The sequence below is a fragment of the Bubalus bubalis genome, chromosome 7, assembly GCF_019923935.1.
Source record: "Bubalus bubalis isolate 160015118507 breed Murrah chromosome 7, NDDB_SH_1, whole genome shotgun sequence".
NCBI lineage: Eukaryota > Metazoa > Chordata > Mammalia > Artiodactyla > Bovidae > Bubalus > Bubalus bubalis.
Genome location: NC_059163.1, coordinates 101,920,007 through 101,940,947, shown reverse-complemented (window position 1 = coordinate 101,940,947; position 20,941 = coordinate 101,920,007). Strand labels below are relative to the sequence as shown.

Below are 20,941 nucleotides of genomic sequence, written 5' to 3'. Positions count from 1 at the left end.
ATTTAAAAGTTTAGCTTAATGCACAACTTTAAAACATTTGAATATAAGGAGTGCAGGCTTCCATTTGCAGGGTGGCCCTAGAACAACCTTGGGTTAGGCCTACAGATCCTGGTCCCAGGTGGTAAACTCTTTTCTGCTTCATCTTATTTTGTGGCTGCTCCAGAGTCAACCTATACCTTATCTCTGACAAACAGGTCACTACAGTGGTTTACCTGTAGATTTCAACTCCACCACAATTTTGATGTGAACTCAAAATATTATTTCAGTTAATCTAGTTTATAGTCACTTATTTTCATAGTATTCCATGAAAGCTGGGTTGTACCTAAAATTTGTCAGCTATGTTACTTGCAAGGGTATCATTATTTAAAGAAGAAGTTCAAAACCAAACTAACTAAAATAAAAATCCCAACTATGAACACCTCTATAAACATCTATTGCTTTTCAGTTTGTGTTTGTAACAAAGCAATGAGGCACCATGTACCCTGCTCCATACTGTGGGAGGAATGTGACCAAAACTGCTTCTACAGAAAATGTGACTTGCACAAAACAATGAGATTCTATGCGAAGAACATATGTGATCTGTTTTTTTTTTCTTCCCTTCCAAGATGGATAATTTCATGATGATGGATTATTATAAAAATTTCCAGATTTTATCAGATTTTATAGATAAGCTTTCCAACAGCTAGAATGCCAATATTTTGAAGGAATAGCAGATGGTATCTGCTACAATGCGCTCTGATAGTTGGTCAATACTAAATATGACATACACCTGCAATATTTAAATTTGGAATTTTGTTTTTAAGGAAAAATGTATGAAAATAAATTTTACCCAAGGTCTCCAAACATATGACTCATTAATAACTTTACAACACAATCTCCAAATATATTAAGTTGAACTGAAAACTACTGAAAGAAGCAAGATGAAGCAGAATCATCCATGTGTGTGCCAATATACAGAAGATATTAGGTCATATACTAGTAAAAAACAGGATGGACTGGTAAACTGCAAGGAAACGGGGCAGAGCTGGAAGGACAAGTACCAAGGAATAGACCCCTGAACCATCTTCATGGAAGAGTAAGTTGTAGAGTAACTGGACAAACTGTTTTACTGGAAGAAAGTCTAGCCTTTCCATAGACTATGAAATAGCAAAGGGTATCTCAACAGTACTTGTATTTCCAGGATAAGCAGAAAGATGCTAGCAGGAACTGACTACCAGGCTTAACTAAGAAAATACGGACCTTAATGGGACACTCTGTGTTGCAAGGAGTACTTGAGCACTATACTATGTAGAAAATTGCTTTTTCTAAGAAATTAAATTTTCTTTAACAAAAATCACTAGACCAGATATTATCATACACATACATATGTATGTAAATATGCACTTACTAGATTTAAACTGAAAATAACAAAGAACATTGTAGGCAGTGGGTGTATTAAGGAAATATATACAAACATTCATAACTAAATACATGTGCTTCAGAAATAACATTTAAAAAATATAAATCCTAGAGTTTTCTGTCCTATTATCCACACACTCTTCCCCTCCTCATTTGACTAGTCATTCTGTATATCTTAGAAGAGTAATAACCCAGAAGAAAAACAAGGAATTAATACTGAAAGAAATTATCTGTTTTAATTTCTGCACTGAATATAGATACAATCCACATAAACAAAAGCTCTCCGAAGTCCTCAATTACTTTTAAGACTATAAACTTTCTGCTGAGCAAAATATCTGGGAATCAAAGCTAGGAACCAAGATGGTTCCAAATCTCTACTTATGTGGAACTGAAGAGGACCTGTTAGAGAACTTTCATCGAAAAATTTATTCATTTGCCATTTATACAAGTATAACGAACAACAAAATAACTTCAGAATTTGAGTGACATTCTCAGTTCAGTTCAGTCGCTCAGTCGTGTCCGACTCTTTACGACCCCATGGACTGCAGCATGCCAGGCCTCCCTGTCCATCACCAACACCTGGAGTTTGCCCAATCTATGTCCATTGAGTCAGTGATGCCATCCAACCATCTTATCCTCTGTCGTTCCCTTCTCCTCATGCCCTCAATCTTTCCCAGCATCAGGGTCTTTTCAAAGGAGTCAGCTCTTCATATCAGGTGGCCAAAGTATTGGAGTTTCAGCTTCAATATCAGTCCTTCCAGTGAACACCCAGGACTGATCTGCTTTAGGATGGACTGGTTGGATCTCCTTGCAGTCCAAGGGACTCTCAAGAGTCTTCTCCACACCATAGTTGAAAAGCATCAATTCTTCAGTGCTCAGCTTTCTTTATACTCCAATTCTCATATCCATACATGACCACTGGAAAAACTATAGCCTTGACAAGATGGACCTTTGTTGGCAAAGTAATGTTTCTGATTTTCAATATGCTGTCTAGGTGGGTCATAAGTTTCCTTCCAAGGAGTAAGTATCTTTTAATTTCATGCCCACAGTCACCATCTGCCATGATTTTGGAGCCCCCCAAAAAATATAGTCTGCCACTGTTTCCACTGTTTCCCCATCTACTTGCAATGAAGTGATGGGACCAGACGCCATGATCTTCATTTTCTGAATGTTGAGCTTTAAGCCAACTTTTTCACTCTCTTCTGCCACTTTCATCAAGAGGTTCTTTAGTTCTTCTTCACTTTCTGCCATAAGGGTGGTGTCATCTGCATATCTGAGGATATTGATATTTATCCCAGCAATCTTGATTCCAGCTTGTGCTTCTTCCAGCCCAGCCTTTCCCAGGATGTACTCTGCATTTAACTTAAATAAGCAGGGTGACAATATACAGCCTTGAGGTACTCCTTTTCCTATTTGGAACCAGTCTGTTGTTCCATGTCCAGTTCTAACCGCTGCTTCCACACCTAGTACAGGCTTCTCAAGAGGCAGGTCAAGTGGTCTGGTATTCCCATCTCTTTCAGAACTTTGCACAGTTTATTGTGATCCACACAGTCAAAGGCTTTGGCATTGTCAATAAAGCAGAAATAGATGTTTTTCTGGAACTCTCTTGCTTCTTCCATGATCCAGAGGATGTTCGCAATTCGATCTCTGGTTCCTCTGCCTTCTCTAAATCCAGCTTGAACATCTGGAAGTTCACAGTTCACGTATTGCTGAAGCCTGGCTTGGAGAATATTGAGCATTACTTTGCTAGCATGTGAGATGAGTGCAATTGTGCAATAGTTTGAGCATTCATCAGCATTGCCTTTATTTGGGATTGGAATGAAAACTGACCTTTTCCAGTCCTGTGGCCACTGCTGAGTTTTCCAAACTTGCTGACATAGTGAGTGCAGCACTTTCACAGCATCATCTTTTAGGATTTGAAATAGCTCAACTGGAATTCCATCACCTCCACTAGCTTTGATCGTAGTGATGCTTCCTAAGGCCCACTTGACTTCACATTCCAGGATGTCTGGCTCTAGGTGAGTGATCACACCATCGTAATTATCTGGGTCATGAAGATCTGTTTTTGTATAGTTCTTCTGTGTATTCTTGCCACCTCTTCTTAATATCTTCTGCTTCTGTTAGGTCCATACCATTTCTTTCCTTTATTGAGCCCATCTTTGCATGAAATGTTCCCTTGGTATCTCTAATTTTTTTGAAGAGATCTCTAGTCTTTCCCATTCTATTATTCTCCTCTATTTCTTTGCACTGATCACTGACGAAGGCTTTCTTAGAGTGACATTCTAGTTGTTAGTTAGTTTGGATAGAACATATGCAGGCTCTGGACTGCAAACCATTTAAAAACAGAATTATAGTTTAATCCAAGGATCTTCTTACTTCATTTACAAAAGTTAACCTTTATCCTGACAGAACTGGAGAGGGATCTACTACATAAAAAGAAGTAAACTTGTCTTTTAGGATGTTTCTCATATGGCAGTGAGTTCATATATACTCTTGGATTTCATGTCAGCTCTTGAAGCTTGTTGGAAAGCCTGGGAATAAATGATCTTGTTACTTTTGAAGCAGCTATTTCAGATAAAGCTTTATTTATATAATAGGAGAGAAAAAGAAAAGTGTTTCGGCAACTACATATATCCTATAGGTATCAAAGCCAGTTCAGTGATATAATAATGATTACTTTTGGCTTCTGAACAGTGTATCTACCATACTGGACATGAGCCTCTTTGTGTTACATGATAAATAGTAAATGGGGTGAGAGGGTAAAGTTGCCAAGGCTTAACAGACCATACTGGACACACATTAGAAAGAATTGGATGAGTAAGCTCTAGCACACTAGTGCATGTTCTGTTAACTTGAGATAGAACACATCTATCATATCGCAACAACAATTCATCATAATACAGTTTCTTTCAGCCTTTGACCAGTAATTTGGATGTGATCTTCCTAAGGGAGAAGAGCATTTGTAGACGAGGCTTCATATTATATTGATGTATCTGTTAAATTAGATTTTTCCTAGTAGCTATTGAGCAATTGAGCTACTAAAATTCCACCTCACTCCTCACCCCCTTTGCCAAGAGCTTTTGTGTACTTCATCACATACAATTACCAGAACTAGAATACTGCCAACAACAGTCCTATTGAAATTAAAAAGGAATGTGACGCACAGTATGAGAGACTTCTTAAACACCTCCCAGCATGATGAAAAAGGATGTCCTTTATCCATATTCTTTCATGAAATACGTCTCCTAAATAATGGCAACATTACCAGATCCAGGGAAATCATTATAACTGTTCAATCCACAGACAAGACAAGTAAGGTCTGCTTAAATGATTTATTGAGCGCTTTCTGGTTCAGGCATGGTGCCAAGTATTTTACATCCATTTTCTCATGTGATCCTTAGAAAAATCTTATAAGGGCTTTACTGCCATCATACCAATTTTATAGGTGAGGAAATGGAGGTTCAAAAAGGTTAAATAAATTGCCCTATATCTCAAAGTTAGTAAATGGAAGGGGCTAGGATGTTAATTTTTTTCAGTTATAATTATTTCACAGATTAACCAATGTACTTATTAATTCATTAGTTGTATTCCGACAAGTGAAATTTGCTTGGATTAAGGATTCACATTCCAGGTAAAAACCACAAAGTACACTCAGTTAAGCTACTTAAAATAACAAAATACACATCTGAGTGGAAAGATTGTTGTCTGACACTAATTTCAGGAGTTTTTCTATGAAACCAAAAATGACTTAAATGTCTGTCTGTTGCTAAGGCAACAAAAGAAATCATACATGAAATCCATTCATAATGAGCACAAATACAGCAATGATTCCTTGGTTAAACTGTCATTCTTGACAGTTTGGGAAAACAATTAATAATAATATAGGGAGTTTAGTGCAGGGAAAGCAGAGCCAAGCAAACATAAACTCAGGCTTTAGACTAGGTATACCTAACTTTACTGCTGATGAGCTATGTAAATTTGGGCAGGGTATTTAAACTTTATGAGCCAGTTTCCTCATCAGTAAAGTGGGGATCCGACTTCCTGAACGGCATGGATATTGTTAGGATTAGTGGATTGCATGGAAAGGCCACTGTGACATGGTGTGTCTCTCACAATCCGTATCCATCATAAAATTCTCTAGAATGAATGACATCAAAATAATACACTTTACTGTCGGAGGGTGAAAATCTGTATGCCAGGAAAAGAAAAAAGCAGGCGTTACAATCAATTTGGAAAAAATGAATTAGAAGAGACAGTGTACCTACTACTAAATGTTCTTTAAACCACAGGGGAAAGGGGGAAAAAAATCTAAGTTTCTTACAGTCTTAATACTTCAAAGAGGAATGCTATTCACAATGTGTACTTTTAGTAAGAAGTTATATTGGTAGAGGGAAAAAAAGACCATGAATAAGAAAGGAAAAACCTGAAGTTTTCAATTCTAGGCTTATGTTGCACACACTATTTTTTCCAATCCTCTGCTACTTTTTATAGGTCTGATATACTGAGAAAGAGTTTTGGAAGAACTCTCAATGCTTCAGCTCTGAGTAGTTCCGTGAAACTGTTAGTCACTCAGTTGTATCCAACTCTGTGAATCCGTGAGCTGTATCCTGCCAGGCTCCTCTGTCCATGGATTCTCCAGGCAACACTGGAGTGGGTGGCCATTCCCATCTCCAGAGGATCTTCCCAACCCAGAGAACAACCTGGGTCTCCTGCATTGCAGGCCGCTTCTTTACTCTCTGAGTCACCAGGGAAGCCCTGGTTACCGAGTAGCTCTGTAACCCTAGACTAGCCATGAATTCTGAGATGATTCCTCTATAAAATGAATATTTGGATCATTTGCACTAATTCTACAATTTCCACCAGCTATGAAATTCAATACCTATAATCTTGTAATTTTAGTAACTGTCAGTAAACAGATTCCAGTAGGAGATAAGTGAAAAGTGTTTATTAAAACATTTGAAGGAGATTCAAAAATATGCCCAGAAGAAATTAAATCTTGTGCATAACAACTTTAGCTAGTTTCAAAATAAAATACAATAAACTATATTAGATTAAACATATAAGGCAAAATGAAATACTGTTGGGGCACCTATGTAAGTATAAGGTATGGCAAACCAATAAAATTGGAATCTCAATTTATGTTATAGCTAGTAGAATCAGCTTTGTCAGTTTATATTGATATGCTTAATGTGTTTGTTATATGAAAATCATGTTTCATTAATTTATTTCATAAAGGCTATAAATGTTTGTACCTAAATAAGCTGGGCTCTATGCTAGCTCTAAGAATGATACCAGTGATTAAATATTTCACCTTTTAATAGGGATAGATGTTAATTACATAAATAATGATAAGTACTGCAAAGGAAGAATTAAAACTGCAATGTGAAAAATTAACATAAAGTCTGGTATAGATTGTGGATTTATGAAGACATTTTTGAGGAAAGGACTTCATATTTTAGTTGCAAACCATAAATGAAAAGTTGAAAAAAAAGTGTAGAGGGAACCTGAAAATACTACATACTGTATGATTCCAACTATCTGACATTCTGGTTAAAAGCAAATTCCAGAGACAGGAAAAAAAGATTATTGGTTGACAGGAGTTACGAGAGAGGGAAAGATGAACAGGCAGAGCACAAAGGGCGTTTAGAACAGTGAACCTACTCTGTGATACTACAATGATGAGCCCATGTGACTGTGTATGTTAGTCACTCAGTTGTGTCGACTCTGAGACCTATCGACTGTGGCCCACCAGGACCCTCTGTCCATGGAATTCTGCAGGCAAGACTATAAGCTTGTCCAAACCCATACAGGTGTACAACATCAAGAGTGAATTCCATTATAGGTTATGGACTCTGTGTAACAGTGATGTGTCAATGTGAACCCTATCGTTTATAAAAAATGTATCACTCTGATGGGGGGATACTGGTAACAGAAGAGGCTATGCATGTTTGGAGGGTAAGGAACCTATGGGAAATACTTAAACTTTCAGCTCAAATTTTGCTGTGACCCTCAAAGTGCCCCAAAAAAAGTATATTAAAAAACACACAGAAGAAGATTCAAGATGTGCAGGACCTGAAGTGGGAAATTTTTAAGTATTTGAAATAGAAGACATGGGTTTCTTGTCATTCTAAGACAGTCTTATCCACCTAAGATATTTCTCAAGTAAAATATGAGCTGTGAATGAATTCTAAACTAAAATCTAAGGCATTAAGTGCTCATGTAAAAGTATTATGCTAAAATGCTCTCTAACAATTATACAAATTTATTCCATAGTACTTGTTACCTAAAGTTTTAAATTATATATGTGTGTATATGTATATGTTTTATATGTTTATATATATACACACATATACAGATATAATATATAAACATTCCCTGGTATGTTTATATATATACACACATATGTAGATATAATAGGACTTCCCTGGTGGCTCAGTGGTAAACAATCCACCTGCCAATGCAGGAGCCAAGGGTTTGATCCCTGGGTCAGGAAGTTTCCCTGGAGAAGGAAGTGGCAACCCACTATAGTATTCCTGCCTGGGAAATCCCATGGACAGAGGAGACTAGGAGGCTATAGTCCACAGAGTCACAAAAAGAGTCAGACACGACTTAGCGATTAAGACACAATATAGATCTAACAAGTACCATCTCTAAATCTCCATACAACTTCAGTTCAAACATAGATACAAGGTAAACTAACATCTGTTTCAGTTTCTAATATGACGTAACAAATTAACCCAAAACTTAGTGACTTAAAAACATTTATTAAACCACTGGGTTCTATGAATCCAAAACACAGGCAGGGGGTGATGCGTCCTTATCGTATACTCAAAGCTGTTCTTTTCCCAGTAGTCATGTATGGATGTGACAGCTGGACCATAAAGAAGGCTGAGCACTGAAGAATTGATGCTTTTGAATTGTGGTGCTAGAGAAGACTCCTCAGAGTTCCTTGGACTGAATGGAGATCAAACCAGTCCATCCTAAAGGAAATCAACCCCCAAAATTCATTGAAAGGACTGATGCTGAAGTTGAAGCTCCAATACTTTAGCCACCTGACGCAAGAAGCTGACTTATTGGAAAAGACCCTGATGCTGGGAGAGATTGAAGGCATGAGAAGGGGTGACAGAGGATAAGACGGTTGGATGGTATCATCAACTCAATGGACAAGAGTTTGAGCAAACTTCAGGAGAAAACGAGGGAGAGGGAACCCTGGCGTGCCGCAGTTCTTAGGGTTGTAAAGAGTCAGACATGACTTAGCTGCTAAACAGCAAGAACAATATCTCAAACTAGGAATATCTGAAGCTGGGGCTTATTTGTCAGCTGAGGGCTGGAATCCTCCAAAGCCTCCATAACTCACATATCTGGTGCCTGGGAGGGAATAACTGAAAGATGAGGACTGCTGGCTGTAGGTCCTAAATGCTGCCCCACCACATGGCTTTGCATCCTCCCAGAATGTTGACTTAACAAGTAGTCCGACTTAAGAAGTAGCCAGGCTTCTTATATGGACTCTTTGGACTCCAAACACAAATATTCCAGAGAATAAAGTAAAAGCTCCATCACTTCTGGGGACTTGGCCTCTAATTTAATGCACTTTCTTTTCTGTTATATTCTGTTAACCATAAACAATTTGTATAGTACTAGTGTTAATCAGTCATGTCCAACTTTTTGCAACCCCATGGACTGTAGCCCACCAGGCTCCTCTGTCCGTGGGATTCTCTAGGCAAAAATGCTGGAGTGGGTTGTAAGCCCACCTAAATTAGAAAGAGTACACAGACACCACCTATTAATTAAAGGAAGTGTGAAAGAATGTGTGGCAATTCTTTATTCCCACAACACCTAAAGCACTCCCCTAATCATGAAAACAATAGCCTCTACTTCCAGATGTGCTGGGGAAGTCTACTTCTTCTCAGGAGATTATTATTTCTCCTAAAGAAATGTAAGCATTCTCAATCTAATTTTACTGCCACCTTGTATATTCTCTGCCTTGATTGGCCAGAGTGCCTCTTGTAACTTCTACCACATTCTCTCCTAGGGGCCTATATTGATTACTTTTTGATCACTATATTGATCACTATTCCATCATCCTAACAATCACTTCTCCCCTCAACATCTCATTAACACATATCAATGTAATAATATTTTAATTAGTAACTTAATTCTAATTAGTAAATAATATTTAGATAATGTTGTAATAATTCTATTAAATTCCTAAGTATCCAAGCTGATCTTTTAAGTTCCTGAATTTCACAGCCTAGTTTGACTAGAAAGCAATCATTTAAAAATGAAGGAAATAATCAGCCAAGAATAAAGAAATAGCTATTCTATATTCAAATTTCTAAATATAAATTGAGAAGGCAATGTACCAGAGAAAGTACATTAAATAACAAAAACTAACTTTAAAATACATTTTAAATTATCACAACATTAAAACTGAATGAAAACTGACTTATGGGACAAGCATTAAGAAGAACAAACTGATAATATAATAATAGTGAATATGATAGATTTTGCTCATTTTCATTTTACAAAATATCTACTCTAGGGAACATAATTGTACAGATCTACTTTAATGTCATTTAACAATCTTGAGCTCATAGGTTTATTCTTTAAGCCTGATTAGAGCTAAATACAAATTTAAATATATAATACATCACATTTAATTTCATGGACTTTAAAGTTTACTAACTTTGCATGTGGACATTTTTTAGAATGCATTCATATAAATTTTCTGTCATTGTAAATTGTACCAAATGGGATAATAAATGTATCCATCTCATGTCACTACTGGTATGATAAACTGAGATAAAGTCAAGTCAAAATATTTAATACTCAGTATATGTTACTTATTATCATCATCATCATTATTGTTACTAAGAGCTCATGCTGGAAATATAAACCTAGGCTTAAAAGTCTGAAATATTATATTGAAAAAATAAAAATGAAATTAACAAAAATAAACAAGTTTTTAAAATACAATTAGAGACTACAATAAACTAATTTACAATACTGCACCTTACATAAATAACTAATTCAGTCAACTAATTTATCCTAAAATTTTTTTTAAGAGGGAATAGCAAACAATGGTGTCACAATTTTTAATATTGCATTTTTATAAGAGAAAACAAAGTTCTTAGCATGAAAAAATTTTCTCCAACTGAAACGACCTTTTATAGCTAAATTTAAAACTCCAGAAAAGAATATATATATTGAAAAAGTTAAGATGTCATTAGCTTTAATACTGAAAATGATCACCACTTAAAAAGTACAAATCTTTGCCAATACAAAGATAGTTCTGAATTACTGACCCTATTATTAGACACATATGTAATTTATTAAGCACTACTGTATAGCAGTCATTTTTTCAACTCTTTTTCATCCTTTATCTCATTTAATCCTCATAACCCTCTAACATGTTACTACAATTATTATTCCCATTTCATAAATAAGAAATTTATACTTAGGAAGCTTAAGTATTGTTTAAAGTCACACAGGCAAGCAATGGGATAACCAGGATTTAAGCCTGAAGTGTGTCTTACCCCAGAGCTCATGCTTTTAACCGCTAAGCACGCTGCCTTCCACAAGGTGAATGAAATTAATGACAATCTAATATCTGCCAAGCACTTTATATACTTTTTCTTTTTTACAGATGAAGAAATTCACAAAGGTTAAGTTGCTTGTATGTATTAAAGTTCCAGAACTTTTCCTTACTTAGTATTTCTCATAGTATGATCTATGGATTACTCATATGAAAGTCATTAGATGCTATTTTAAAAGTCAGATTCTTGAGTTTAGTTACAGAAATATAAATTTGATAAATCTTGGGCATGGCACTTTTTTTGTATGTTCCATATAAACTATTATAAAATGTTTGCTATATTCCCTCTATTATACAAGAATAAAATCCTTGTATATATCTATTTTATACATAGTTGTACCACTTAATCCTCCTATCCATTTTGCCCCTTTCCCTCTTGTGACAACCACCAGGTCTGCTTTCTGTAAGTCTTTTTATGTTTTGTCCTATTTTCCCATTTGTTTCATTTTTTAGACTTCACATATAAGTGAAATATACAGTATTCCCCCTGCGCTGTACTCCAGAGTTCTCAGGAGTGTGCACGTGTGTCTTTCTGATGAGAAGCTTTTTAATTTTTGACTTTAAAATCTCCTATGAGAGAATGAGAGATTCATTGTTGCTGTTTTGTCTCTAAGTCATGTCTGACTTTTTTGCAACCCCATGGACTCTGGCTCACCAGACTCCTCAGTCCATGAGACTTCTCACACAAGAATACTGGAGTGGGTTGCCATTTCCTTCTCCAAGGGATCTTCCCAACTCACGGATCGAAGCCGTGTCTCCTTCATTGGCAGGAGGACTCTTTACCACTGAGCCACCAAGGAATATTTATAACTGGCTAAAAAAAAAAGATGAAACTTTGTCTCCAGAATATACACTTCTAACATCAGGTTGTTTTATTGATTAAAAGGCCTTCAGAAGGCCTTTTAAGCTTTCTAATATTAAAGTATCACTAAGTAATATTTATAGAAATAAGGAAAATGAGATACATGAATACTCTTTGGCTCTGGTTTATGAAATTCAAAGATATAGAGTTTTAGATATACTTCTGTTCTTGCATAGAAAATCCACCCTCATAATGTTGTTTACAAAATTGGAAAAGAAACAAAGCCACTTCAGGAGTATTTAATAGTTGGCATTTATTATATATAATATTTACTATAGGCCAGGTATTGTGCTAAACCTTAAGAATTGTGGAAATTATTATCATCATTTTAAACATGAGGAACCTTGGGATTAGAGAAATTAACTAATCTGACCAAGATTTTAAATACAGTCTTAGAGCTGGGATTCAGATTCAAGGCAATTCGATTCCAAAGGCCTGAATTAAGCCAGCTCCCTTCCATACCCCCCACGACCACCACCTCCAGCATTACCATCACTGCAGCGCTCACCATGACCACAAGCCCCCCATTTTTTGCCTCAACTTGTGTTTCTGAAGAAATAGTTTCCAGAGCACAATTAGAGTAGTAGTAGTTATAAGGACATGAAGTTAATATTCAAAACATCAATTGAAAAAGAATTTTCAATGGTAGAAACTAAATATATATATTTTACCACACTACCCAGGAAATTATTACCCAAAGAAAAATGAAAGGACCACTGTAATATGTAATAGTGCCTCAATTTATATGGAAGTATGTCAACTACTAAAATACTTCAAGAAGCATTTTTGAGACTATGAAAATATAAACAGAAGGGTAAATGGGATAATATTTTAAGTATAGGTGCAGTCACTTACTCTTTTGTATCTTGTGGCATTTGAAAATGTATGACCTAATGCAATTAGCAAGCAAGTATACAGTAAGAATTCAGTGTGAAAAATAATTAGGTTTATTAGGAATAAATGAATCCCAAAGCTCTAGTCTATTTCCACATTTTAGGACAAAGAAGGCAACGCAATACAGGTTAACTTTCAAAATGTATTTCACTTGCAGTTAAAGCCTGTTAATGAGAGAGCCTTATTAGGTAAAATGGTGTCACACTTTGACATGACACAGAAAAAACATCAACTAATAGATGGTTTTCAAAACTTTCATTCCTTACATTTATTTGCATCATATAACTACATACCAAACCAAGCATAACAAGGGAATTTTGACACAATTATACTTCATACAAGGACATTTCAAGTAAAGAAACTTTGGGAAATGATGACAGGTGTCTGCATTGTACCATCCTCTCATTACTCTCCACAGGTCTCCAGATTAGCCATTTGAAACTAATTCATTAATTACTTAATGAATTGTGCACATATGCTCAAAGATACCATAACAAGATTGTTTGCTTGTGGTATTTTTATGCAAAGTGAAAAAAAGTAAACCAACCTATTTGTTCCTCACTAGAAGAATGAAAACCCATGAATTACTCATATAACAGAATGTTATCAATAAGTACAAATAATAAACAAAATCTACATATTTTGACATGAATACATCTCAAAAAAAATTAAGTCAAAAGACCCAGTTGCGCATATGTAGTATGTGTCAATTTATGTAAAAAAAATTAAAAATAAGGAAAAGGGTATCAGGAGGACAAAAGTGAGTACAGCATTCAAGGCAGCAGTTAAAACCAAAGTAAAAGAAGAAAGACACAGAGATAGGGCATATTCTTGGAATAGGCAGCAGTCCTCCATAAGAAACTGTCAGGAAAAGATGCTAGAAAGATGGACAGTCCAGACGGAAATGTTCTGATGGTTGTGCCAAAGAATTCGGACTTCACTATGTTGGAAATGGAGAGCCAGAAAAAGCATTCAATAGGAGGGTGAGATGAGTGGATCCAGGCCTTAGAAAGATGACTGACTATCATATGCAGAGGCTGGTAACAGAATTAGAAGCCTGTTAAAATCATCCAGGTAAAGAACAGTATGTGACTTTCTCTGAGAACAGTGTTTGTTTTATCAGCATTATTTCAGGAGCAGACCTCAGTAGAAGACTAGAAGTGTATACACAATCTCACAAGAAAAGGGGAATTATAAAAAGTTAGATTAAGTGGTATAACATGAGAATAAAGTTATGATATCTGAGATGAAATCAGGGTAAGATAGAACTCGGGCAACCATCTGTAGACTGATAATAAAGCTGCAGGCAAAGAAGGAAACCTCATGGAAAACAGCACCATCAAAGAGGTGAAAAAAGAAGAAGCAAGTATTGCTTCAGAAACAAAAGGGAAGAAAATGTATTATTTAGCAAATGAAGAGACTAAATAAATGTATTTTAAAGATCTTTCCAGGCCTCTTGGTTCTTACCTAACAGATTTTTAGTTAAGAAAATACTTCACAAACTCTGACCTAGCTAGTCAACAAAATATATATATTCTCTTGTGTCCTGGCTCATGAACTCTTAAAGATCACCAGGATGCATAGGTTACGGTCTATGTATAGTGTATTTAAAACTAGATATAGGTCTGAAGGAAGTGACTAATAATGCTTCAATGAAAGATAAAACCTTATAGAATCAGATATGGGAGTATAGTCTGAAGTATAGTAAAGAAATCAGAAACATACTGATAGAATGTAGTTTTGACTTGATTAACACTAATGCTCTATGTAATTTTCATTGTAATTTTTCTTTTGGATGCTTAAGTCATTATAATGCTAATAAGGTTATCCGTTTTAAAATAGTTATAGTAAAGCAACTCTACATGTGCTGTAGCCAAATTTAATATATAACCAATTAAATTTATTCTCAATGTGTGGAAGGCTTCTCATTATAGACAACTGCTATGAAAAGTACATTTTTATAATCACTATATTACTAAAACTTAAAGAGAAAAAGATATCTTTTATAATATTAAAAATAAAACCCTATCAACCAAGAAAAACAAACTAAATTGTTGATAACACTTTCAATGCATAATTACAGTCTTAATCTTAAGAATTCATTTTAAAAATATTTAACATGTTTTCATAACATTAGATATGTTTCATCCTTGTGGTTCCAGTGGTTTTCTCAAGAAACTCCCACATGGACAAAATTAATTAATAATAATAAGCCTAAATATAGAATTAAATAAAATATAATTTTCCAGCAGTTCCTGAAAGATTCAATAATTTTCAAACAATTATTAAAGAGGAATCAGTGCTTAGTCATGATTTGCTCATTCAGTTATTTTGCTCAAGTATTGAAATAATTATTCAGATAGTTTATATAATATAGCATTTCTTGAAACAGAACTCTGAGACTCCTTTTTAATCTAAATAGTGCAACTAGAGAAAGCATATAAGTAAAACAATGAGCTGTGGACCACAGAGCGTTCCTCTGAGCCCGAGTGAGAGCTCACCTTATACTCTTTTCTCTTATTCTGATAAATTTATTCTTAACCTTGCCTATTATTACATAAGAAACCACTGCCGAGAACTGCAGTTAGCGCAGCAATGAAACTTTAATATCAGCTTCCCTGTTACAAGTGGTGTGATTTTCTGTCATTACCAGTATAGCTTAGATTGAGACATGAAGGCAGGTGCACTGACACATTGGATAACCATATACTATTTAAAGGACACCGTAGTAGTTTCACAGGAGGGGAGAGAAGCCCCACAACAGGTCCCATGTCACGTCGTCAATCACAGGCCTGCCACACTAATGACCAAGGAGATGCAGGGCGCCGCGGCAATGAGGACATTCGTCTCCTCCTCTGGAAAAGGCGCGCCTGTATCCCACTGCGCTCTGTCTTCCGCTGCTTCCCGCCTCCCTGGCTTTTGTTCTCCCTGACAGTGAACGCGATCCTGAGAATGCGACCTATCCATCATCCTTTCTTCCTGAAAGGCACCTTGACTATGGTTAATGACTGTAATAAGACCAAACAATACATACCAAAGCCCAAGCTCTTCTATTCAGCGTCTCTGAAAATGGGCTCCATTGAGACAACAAAAGGACCGAAGGATTGCACTAGAAAGGCAAGTATTTCATAACATCTCATTTAATTTGTTGCTCTGCTGCTGCTGCCGCTGCTGCTAAGTCGCTTCGGTCGTGTCCGACTCTGTGCGACCCCATAGATGCCAGCCCACCAGGCTCCCCCGTCCCTGGGATTCTCCAGGCAAGAACACTGGAGTGGGTTGCCATTTCCTTCTCTAATGCATGAAACTGAAAAGTGAAAGTGAAGTCGCGCAGTCCTATCGGACTCTTCGCGACTCCATGGACTGCAGCCTACCAGGCTCCTCTGTCCATGGGATTTTCAGGCAAGAGTACTGGAGTGGGGTGCCATCGCTTTCTCCGAATTTGTTCCTCTAGTTCACATCATATTCAGAGAGGAAATGTAACTGAAAAGTGATGGGACTGAATATCTTGTGTGGATCATAAAAACAGCAGCAATGTATGATAAGTAAACATTCTACACATGTATAAACTTAGACACTCAAGCCTTGTACATTTTATTGTGAACCCCATATTACCAGCACACACATTATAGAATGTTTTTAATCAAAACAAAAAAAATGTGAGAGATATTTTTATAATAATAATAATAAAACTATCCAGCAGCTATTACTGCTACTGGTACTACTTCCTTAAGCAGTTCTTTGCAAAAAACTACCCTCAGCAGATCCATCCCTTTTGTCTTGTCACTTTAACAAAGCTGCTGTTGTTGTTTAGTCGCTAAGTCCTGTCCAAATCTTTTGCGACCCTTTGGACTGTAGCCCTCCAGGCTCCTCTGTCCATGGGATTTCCCAGGCAAGAATCCTGGAGTGGGTTGCTATTTCCTTCTCCAGGGGATCTTCACAACCCAGGGATCGAACCCATGTCTCCTGCATTGGCAGGTGGGTTCTTTACCACTGAGCCACCAAGGAAGCCTTTAATAAAGCTTTGTTGTTGTACTTCAGTCATTAAGTCATGTCTGACTCCTTGTGACCCCATGGGCTGTAGCACGTCAGGCTTCTCTGTCTTCCACTATCTTCCCGAGTTGGCTCAAATTCATGTCCATTGAGTCGGTGATGCTATTTAACCATCTCATCCTCTGCTGCCACGTTCTTCTCCTGTCTTCAATCGTTCCCAGCATCAAGGTCTTTTCCAGTGAGTTGGCTCTTCGCATCAGGTGGCCAAAGAATTGAAGCTTCAGCTGTATATTGCAATAAAGCTATATATTACAACTAACTTTTAAACCAGCCACCTCCATGCTCTACTCATCTCTGGCCTAAGCACACTTTCAAATCTTTTGATTAAAAAATGTCTAACCTGTTGATTCTCTCCGAAGATCAAAAAAGTAGAAATGAATAATTAACAGATGACTAGATCTTTTCCCCTGGAGAAGGAAATGATAACCCAATCCAATATTCTTGCCTGTGAAATCCCATGGACAGAGCAGCCTGGTGGGCTATAGCCTATGCAGCCCAAAGAGATGGATACAACTTAGCAACTAAATAGCAAACATCTTTTCCCCAGCTTCCCCTTCAGTAAACTTGTGAACAGACTGTGTGAACAAGATAGCTTTTAAATAAAGATCACAAGGAGTCGACACATCTGGACACAGCAGGAAATAAGGACCAGGCTGATTCCCTACCTGAGTGAGTGAGATTGTTTCTCCTTTTTCCCTTTAAAACTTTCATGGCCGAGCAAAATCTTCAGAGTTGGTCTGGGACAAGAATCTGCCTTCTCCCCAAATGTCTGGCCTTCAGATTAAAGCAATTTTTTCCATTCCTCCTGGCACTTGCCTCTCAAGGACTGATTTTTGAGCAGCACTTGGACCTGAGTTTAGTAATACCCCTACCACTACTATTATCATTTTTACTACTTGTGTTGTCGCTGCTGTGATAGCTACATGTCAGGCGCTGTAAGGTACTTCCAAGATACATAGAGCTAAAGGAAAGGAATTTTAGGGGTGGATCTCAAGACAACATAGCTGAGTTTATCCTAAGGAGTTCCGTATGAATTTGAACTGCCTAGAACAAGAAGACAGGTTCCCTGGTGGCTCAGATAGTAAAGAATCTGCCTGCAATGCTGGAGACCTGGGTTTGATCCTTGAGTTTGGAATATCCCCGCAGAAGGGAATGGTTACCCACTCCAGTATTCCAGCCTGGAGAATCCCATGGACAGTGGAGCCTGGCAGGCTACAGTCATCTTTTCTAGTCATAGGAAGGTATCTGATGATGGTGTGTGGAAGACACCAAAAGACTGTAAAATTCATGTTAAAAATCTATTAGTGGGATAGGGGAGGCATCCAGTTACTGGGTTCTATGTTATGTTTAAATCCAGAAAATCAATGCCTTTTTGAATTTTCCCTGTTATCTCTATATTTGCAGCAGTTTCTAAACCTGAGCAAAAATAGGTACTGGGTATAATACAACTTAATGTTTGGAAAAAAAACTAGTACATGTGATGTTTTCAGAAATGAGCGAATTAGAATCACTAGATCTACTGTAAATAAGCCTGTAGGGGGAAAAGTCCTCGATACATTCCATCTAAGAAACAAACAGATGCCGCTTACAGAAGGAAGTTACAGGAAAAGATATCAGTGTGTTTATAGTTGATACTACAAATATGGTAGGTAAAATAAGCTTCCAATGAACAATTGAATTTACAATCTTAAATGAAAAGGCAGATATTTCACACAGACTTTTTAACATGTAGTCCTCTATAATAAATATTTAATAATTTCACAGTCACAAGTAAACAGCCCTTGGGACTTTAAAAACAAATGATTCAATATTACTTTGCCTTTTGTAGCTGATAGATTTAAAGAAAAATTCAAATTTATGAAAACTAGATAAAAATAAACATACATTTAACTTAAATATTTTGGTAACTGTTATACAAATATTCATCAATCCCTTTTTTCATCTCAACAGATGTAATGATTTGCTCAGGGCTTGTCTTAAAGCACCAAGAGTCTTGCATTCTTTCAAAAGTCTTCATTAAACTGTCAACTGAGGCTTGTACCCTCTGGCTTCAGTTATATTTTCTACCACGATTAAATTAAGAATATGAAGCTTTATATTGTTTTTCTTTTCACCTTGGCAGGCTCCTATAACTAACTATGAAAATAATTAAAGTGCAGAAACATACATGATTTTTTTATCCTATCCTATCTCTTTATTACAGTGTAGAACACATCTGACATTTTGTAATACATGTACACACATATTTTAAGTATATACTTTTGTACTCAGTTTATATCATCTGAATGAAATTTGTCATTTTGTGTTTTAAATTTGAATTTGCTTGAAAGGATAATTTAGTTCATCATAAATTACCCATGTCAAGTAGTTTATCACACATGTACTCAAAATATCCATCAGGATATCTAACAATGACCCAAAGGGTTTAGCACAATGTATGCATATTATAATATATTCTGATTAAATTGTTTAAGTCTAATCCATAAGGGATATTTCTCTCTGAAGTTTCTATCAATGGACTTAGCCACTCACTGGTGATCTCTCCCTTTTTTGATCTTCTCTAATGCTTATCATTCATACCACTTATGAAATGTTAACTAGTCTCTGCTAGGATAGGTCCTGTTCATCTAACTAGACTGGAAGTTCTTTGAGGGCAAAAGTGCCTTACTTTGTTGTATCTCCAGTTGTAGATAGCAACAGGTGATTCGTGTAACAAAGGTTCAAAAAATTTTTTTAAATCTGATGATAATGAAAAAAGGAGGAGGAATAGAAGGGGCAGAAGCAGAAATTTAGGAAATATATTATTATAAGGATATTGAAAATTTAAAGTGTAATTCATAACATTCAGAACATAGGAAGGTAAGACTCCGGCTGGTTATTTTGGGAAGCTGATAATATAGCAGCAAATTGGTCAAAATAGCTCAAACTGCTAAAGCAATAATCACATTTTACTTGGGTATGCTCATTTCACATATAATTTTCTGGACCCTAGACTCAGTTTTTCACTCTCAAAACAGAATAGCATAATGGAAGGAATGGTACTGAACGCTCTGCAACCAATCCTTTAAACATATCCAGAGTTATAGAATGAGTGAACATTCAAGTTGCCCTAACTTCAAATGGTCAGTTCCGTTTAACACAGTGGAAAATCCCATGGATGGCGGAGCCTGGTAGGCTGCAGTCCATGGGGTTGCTAAGAGTCGGACACGACTGAGTTACTTCACTTTCACTTTTCCCTTTCACGCACTGGAGAAGGAAATGGCAGCCCACTCCAGTGTTCTTACCTAGAGAATCCCAGGAACGGGGAAGCCTGGTGGGCTGGCGTCTATGGGGTTGCACAGAGTCAGACATGACTGAAGTGACTTAGCAGCAGCAGCAGCAGCTTTAAGCAGTGAGGCACTGTATTTCTATTGATAACATTAAAAGAGACTAACCAAAGCAGGTGTTTATTCATTCTCACACTTGAAACATTTATATTTCTAATAACTTTGATCTAAATCCTGAAATTCAAATGTTAGATAAAACAAAACTCTTGATATAATAGTGATGATAATATACTTAGTGGAAACAGGGTGCATTAGATTAGAGCAACGAAATCTTTAGGTTTACCTCAGTACTGCCACTAACTAACCATTATGACCTGATATACTTTTCACATATGTACCTGGTGTGATACACAAATATTTTAATGCTAATGCAATATAGGAAGCAGAGGAGGGAGGGAGGAAGGACAGAAGGGAAAGGAGAGGGAAAGGAGGGAGGGAACAGAGACAGGATGCACTAGATTAAAAGGCAGTAAAACCTTAGTCCTGATTTCAGCATTGCCACTAACTCAATAATAGGACCTTGCAAAGTCACTTAAACTTTGAAGATTATGGTGCCTCAACATAAAATGATGGCATTTGGAGGGTGTATTCTCAAAGGTTTCCACAAATTCTAAAATGCTATGTCTTATTAAATTAATCAAAGTTAAATCATTAGCCGTACTGCTATGCAATATTCTTAAATTGTAAAGCAAATGACTTGTTTCCCTTATAACCAGAACAGACAAAAACTTGCATTTTTAAATTTTTCTGATGGTTTTTTGTCTCATATGTAAGCAGTTTCATCAGAAGACAAGAAGAGGTAGTGCTACTCTGAAA

General features: G+C 36.5%; 1 protein-coding gene across 5 annotated transcripts in view; it reads right to left on the bottom strand.

The window, feature by feature from the left end:
* Nucleotides 1–20,941, bottom strand: part of STPG2 (sperm tail PG-rich repeat containing 2) — a 620,311-nt gene that overhangs the window by 213,838 nt on the left and 385,532 nt on the right. For 2 of the 5 annotated variants that reach the window (XM_044946200.2, XR_006552495.2), the window contains one exon: nucleotides 15,600–15,728. The exons of 2 other annotated variants lie outside the window; for them this stretch is intronic. Coding sequence is in view for 1 of the 3 variants with exons in the window: in XM_044946197.2 (XP_044802132.2) it covers nucleotides 15,534–15,728 (195 nt within the window). In the remaining 2 variants the exon portion in view is untranslated. Of the gene's footprint in view, nucleotides 1–12,930; nucleotides 15,729–20,941 lie in introns of those variants that run through there. One more of the 5 variants, XM_044946197.2, reaches the window with a different exon arrangement.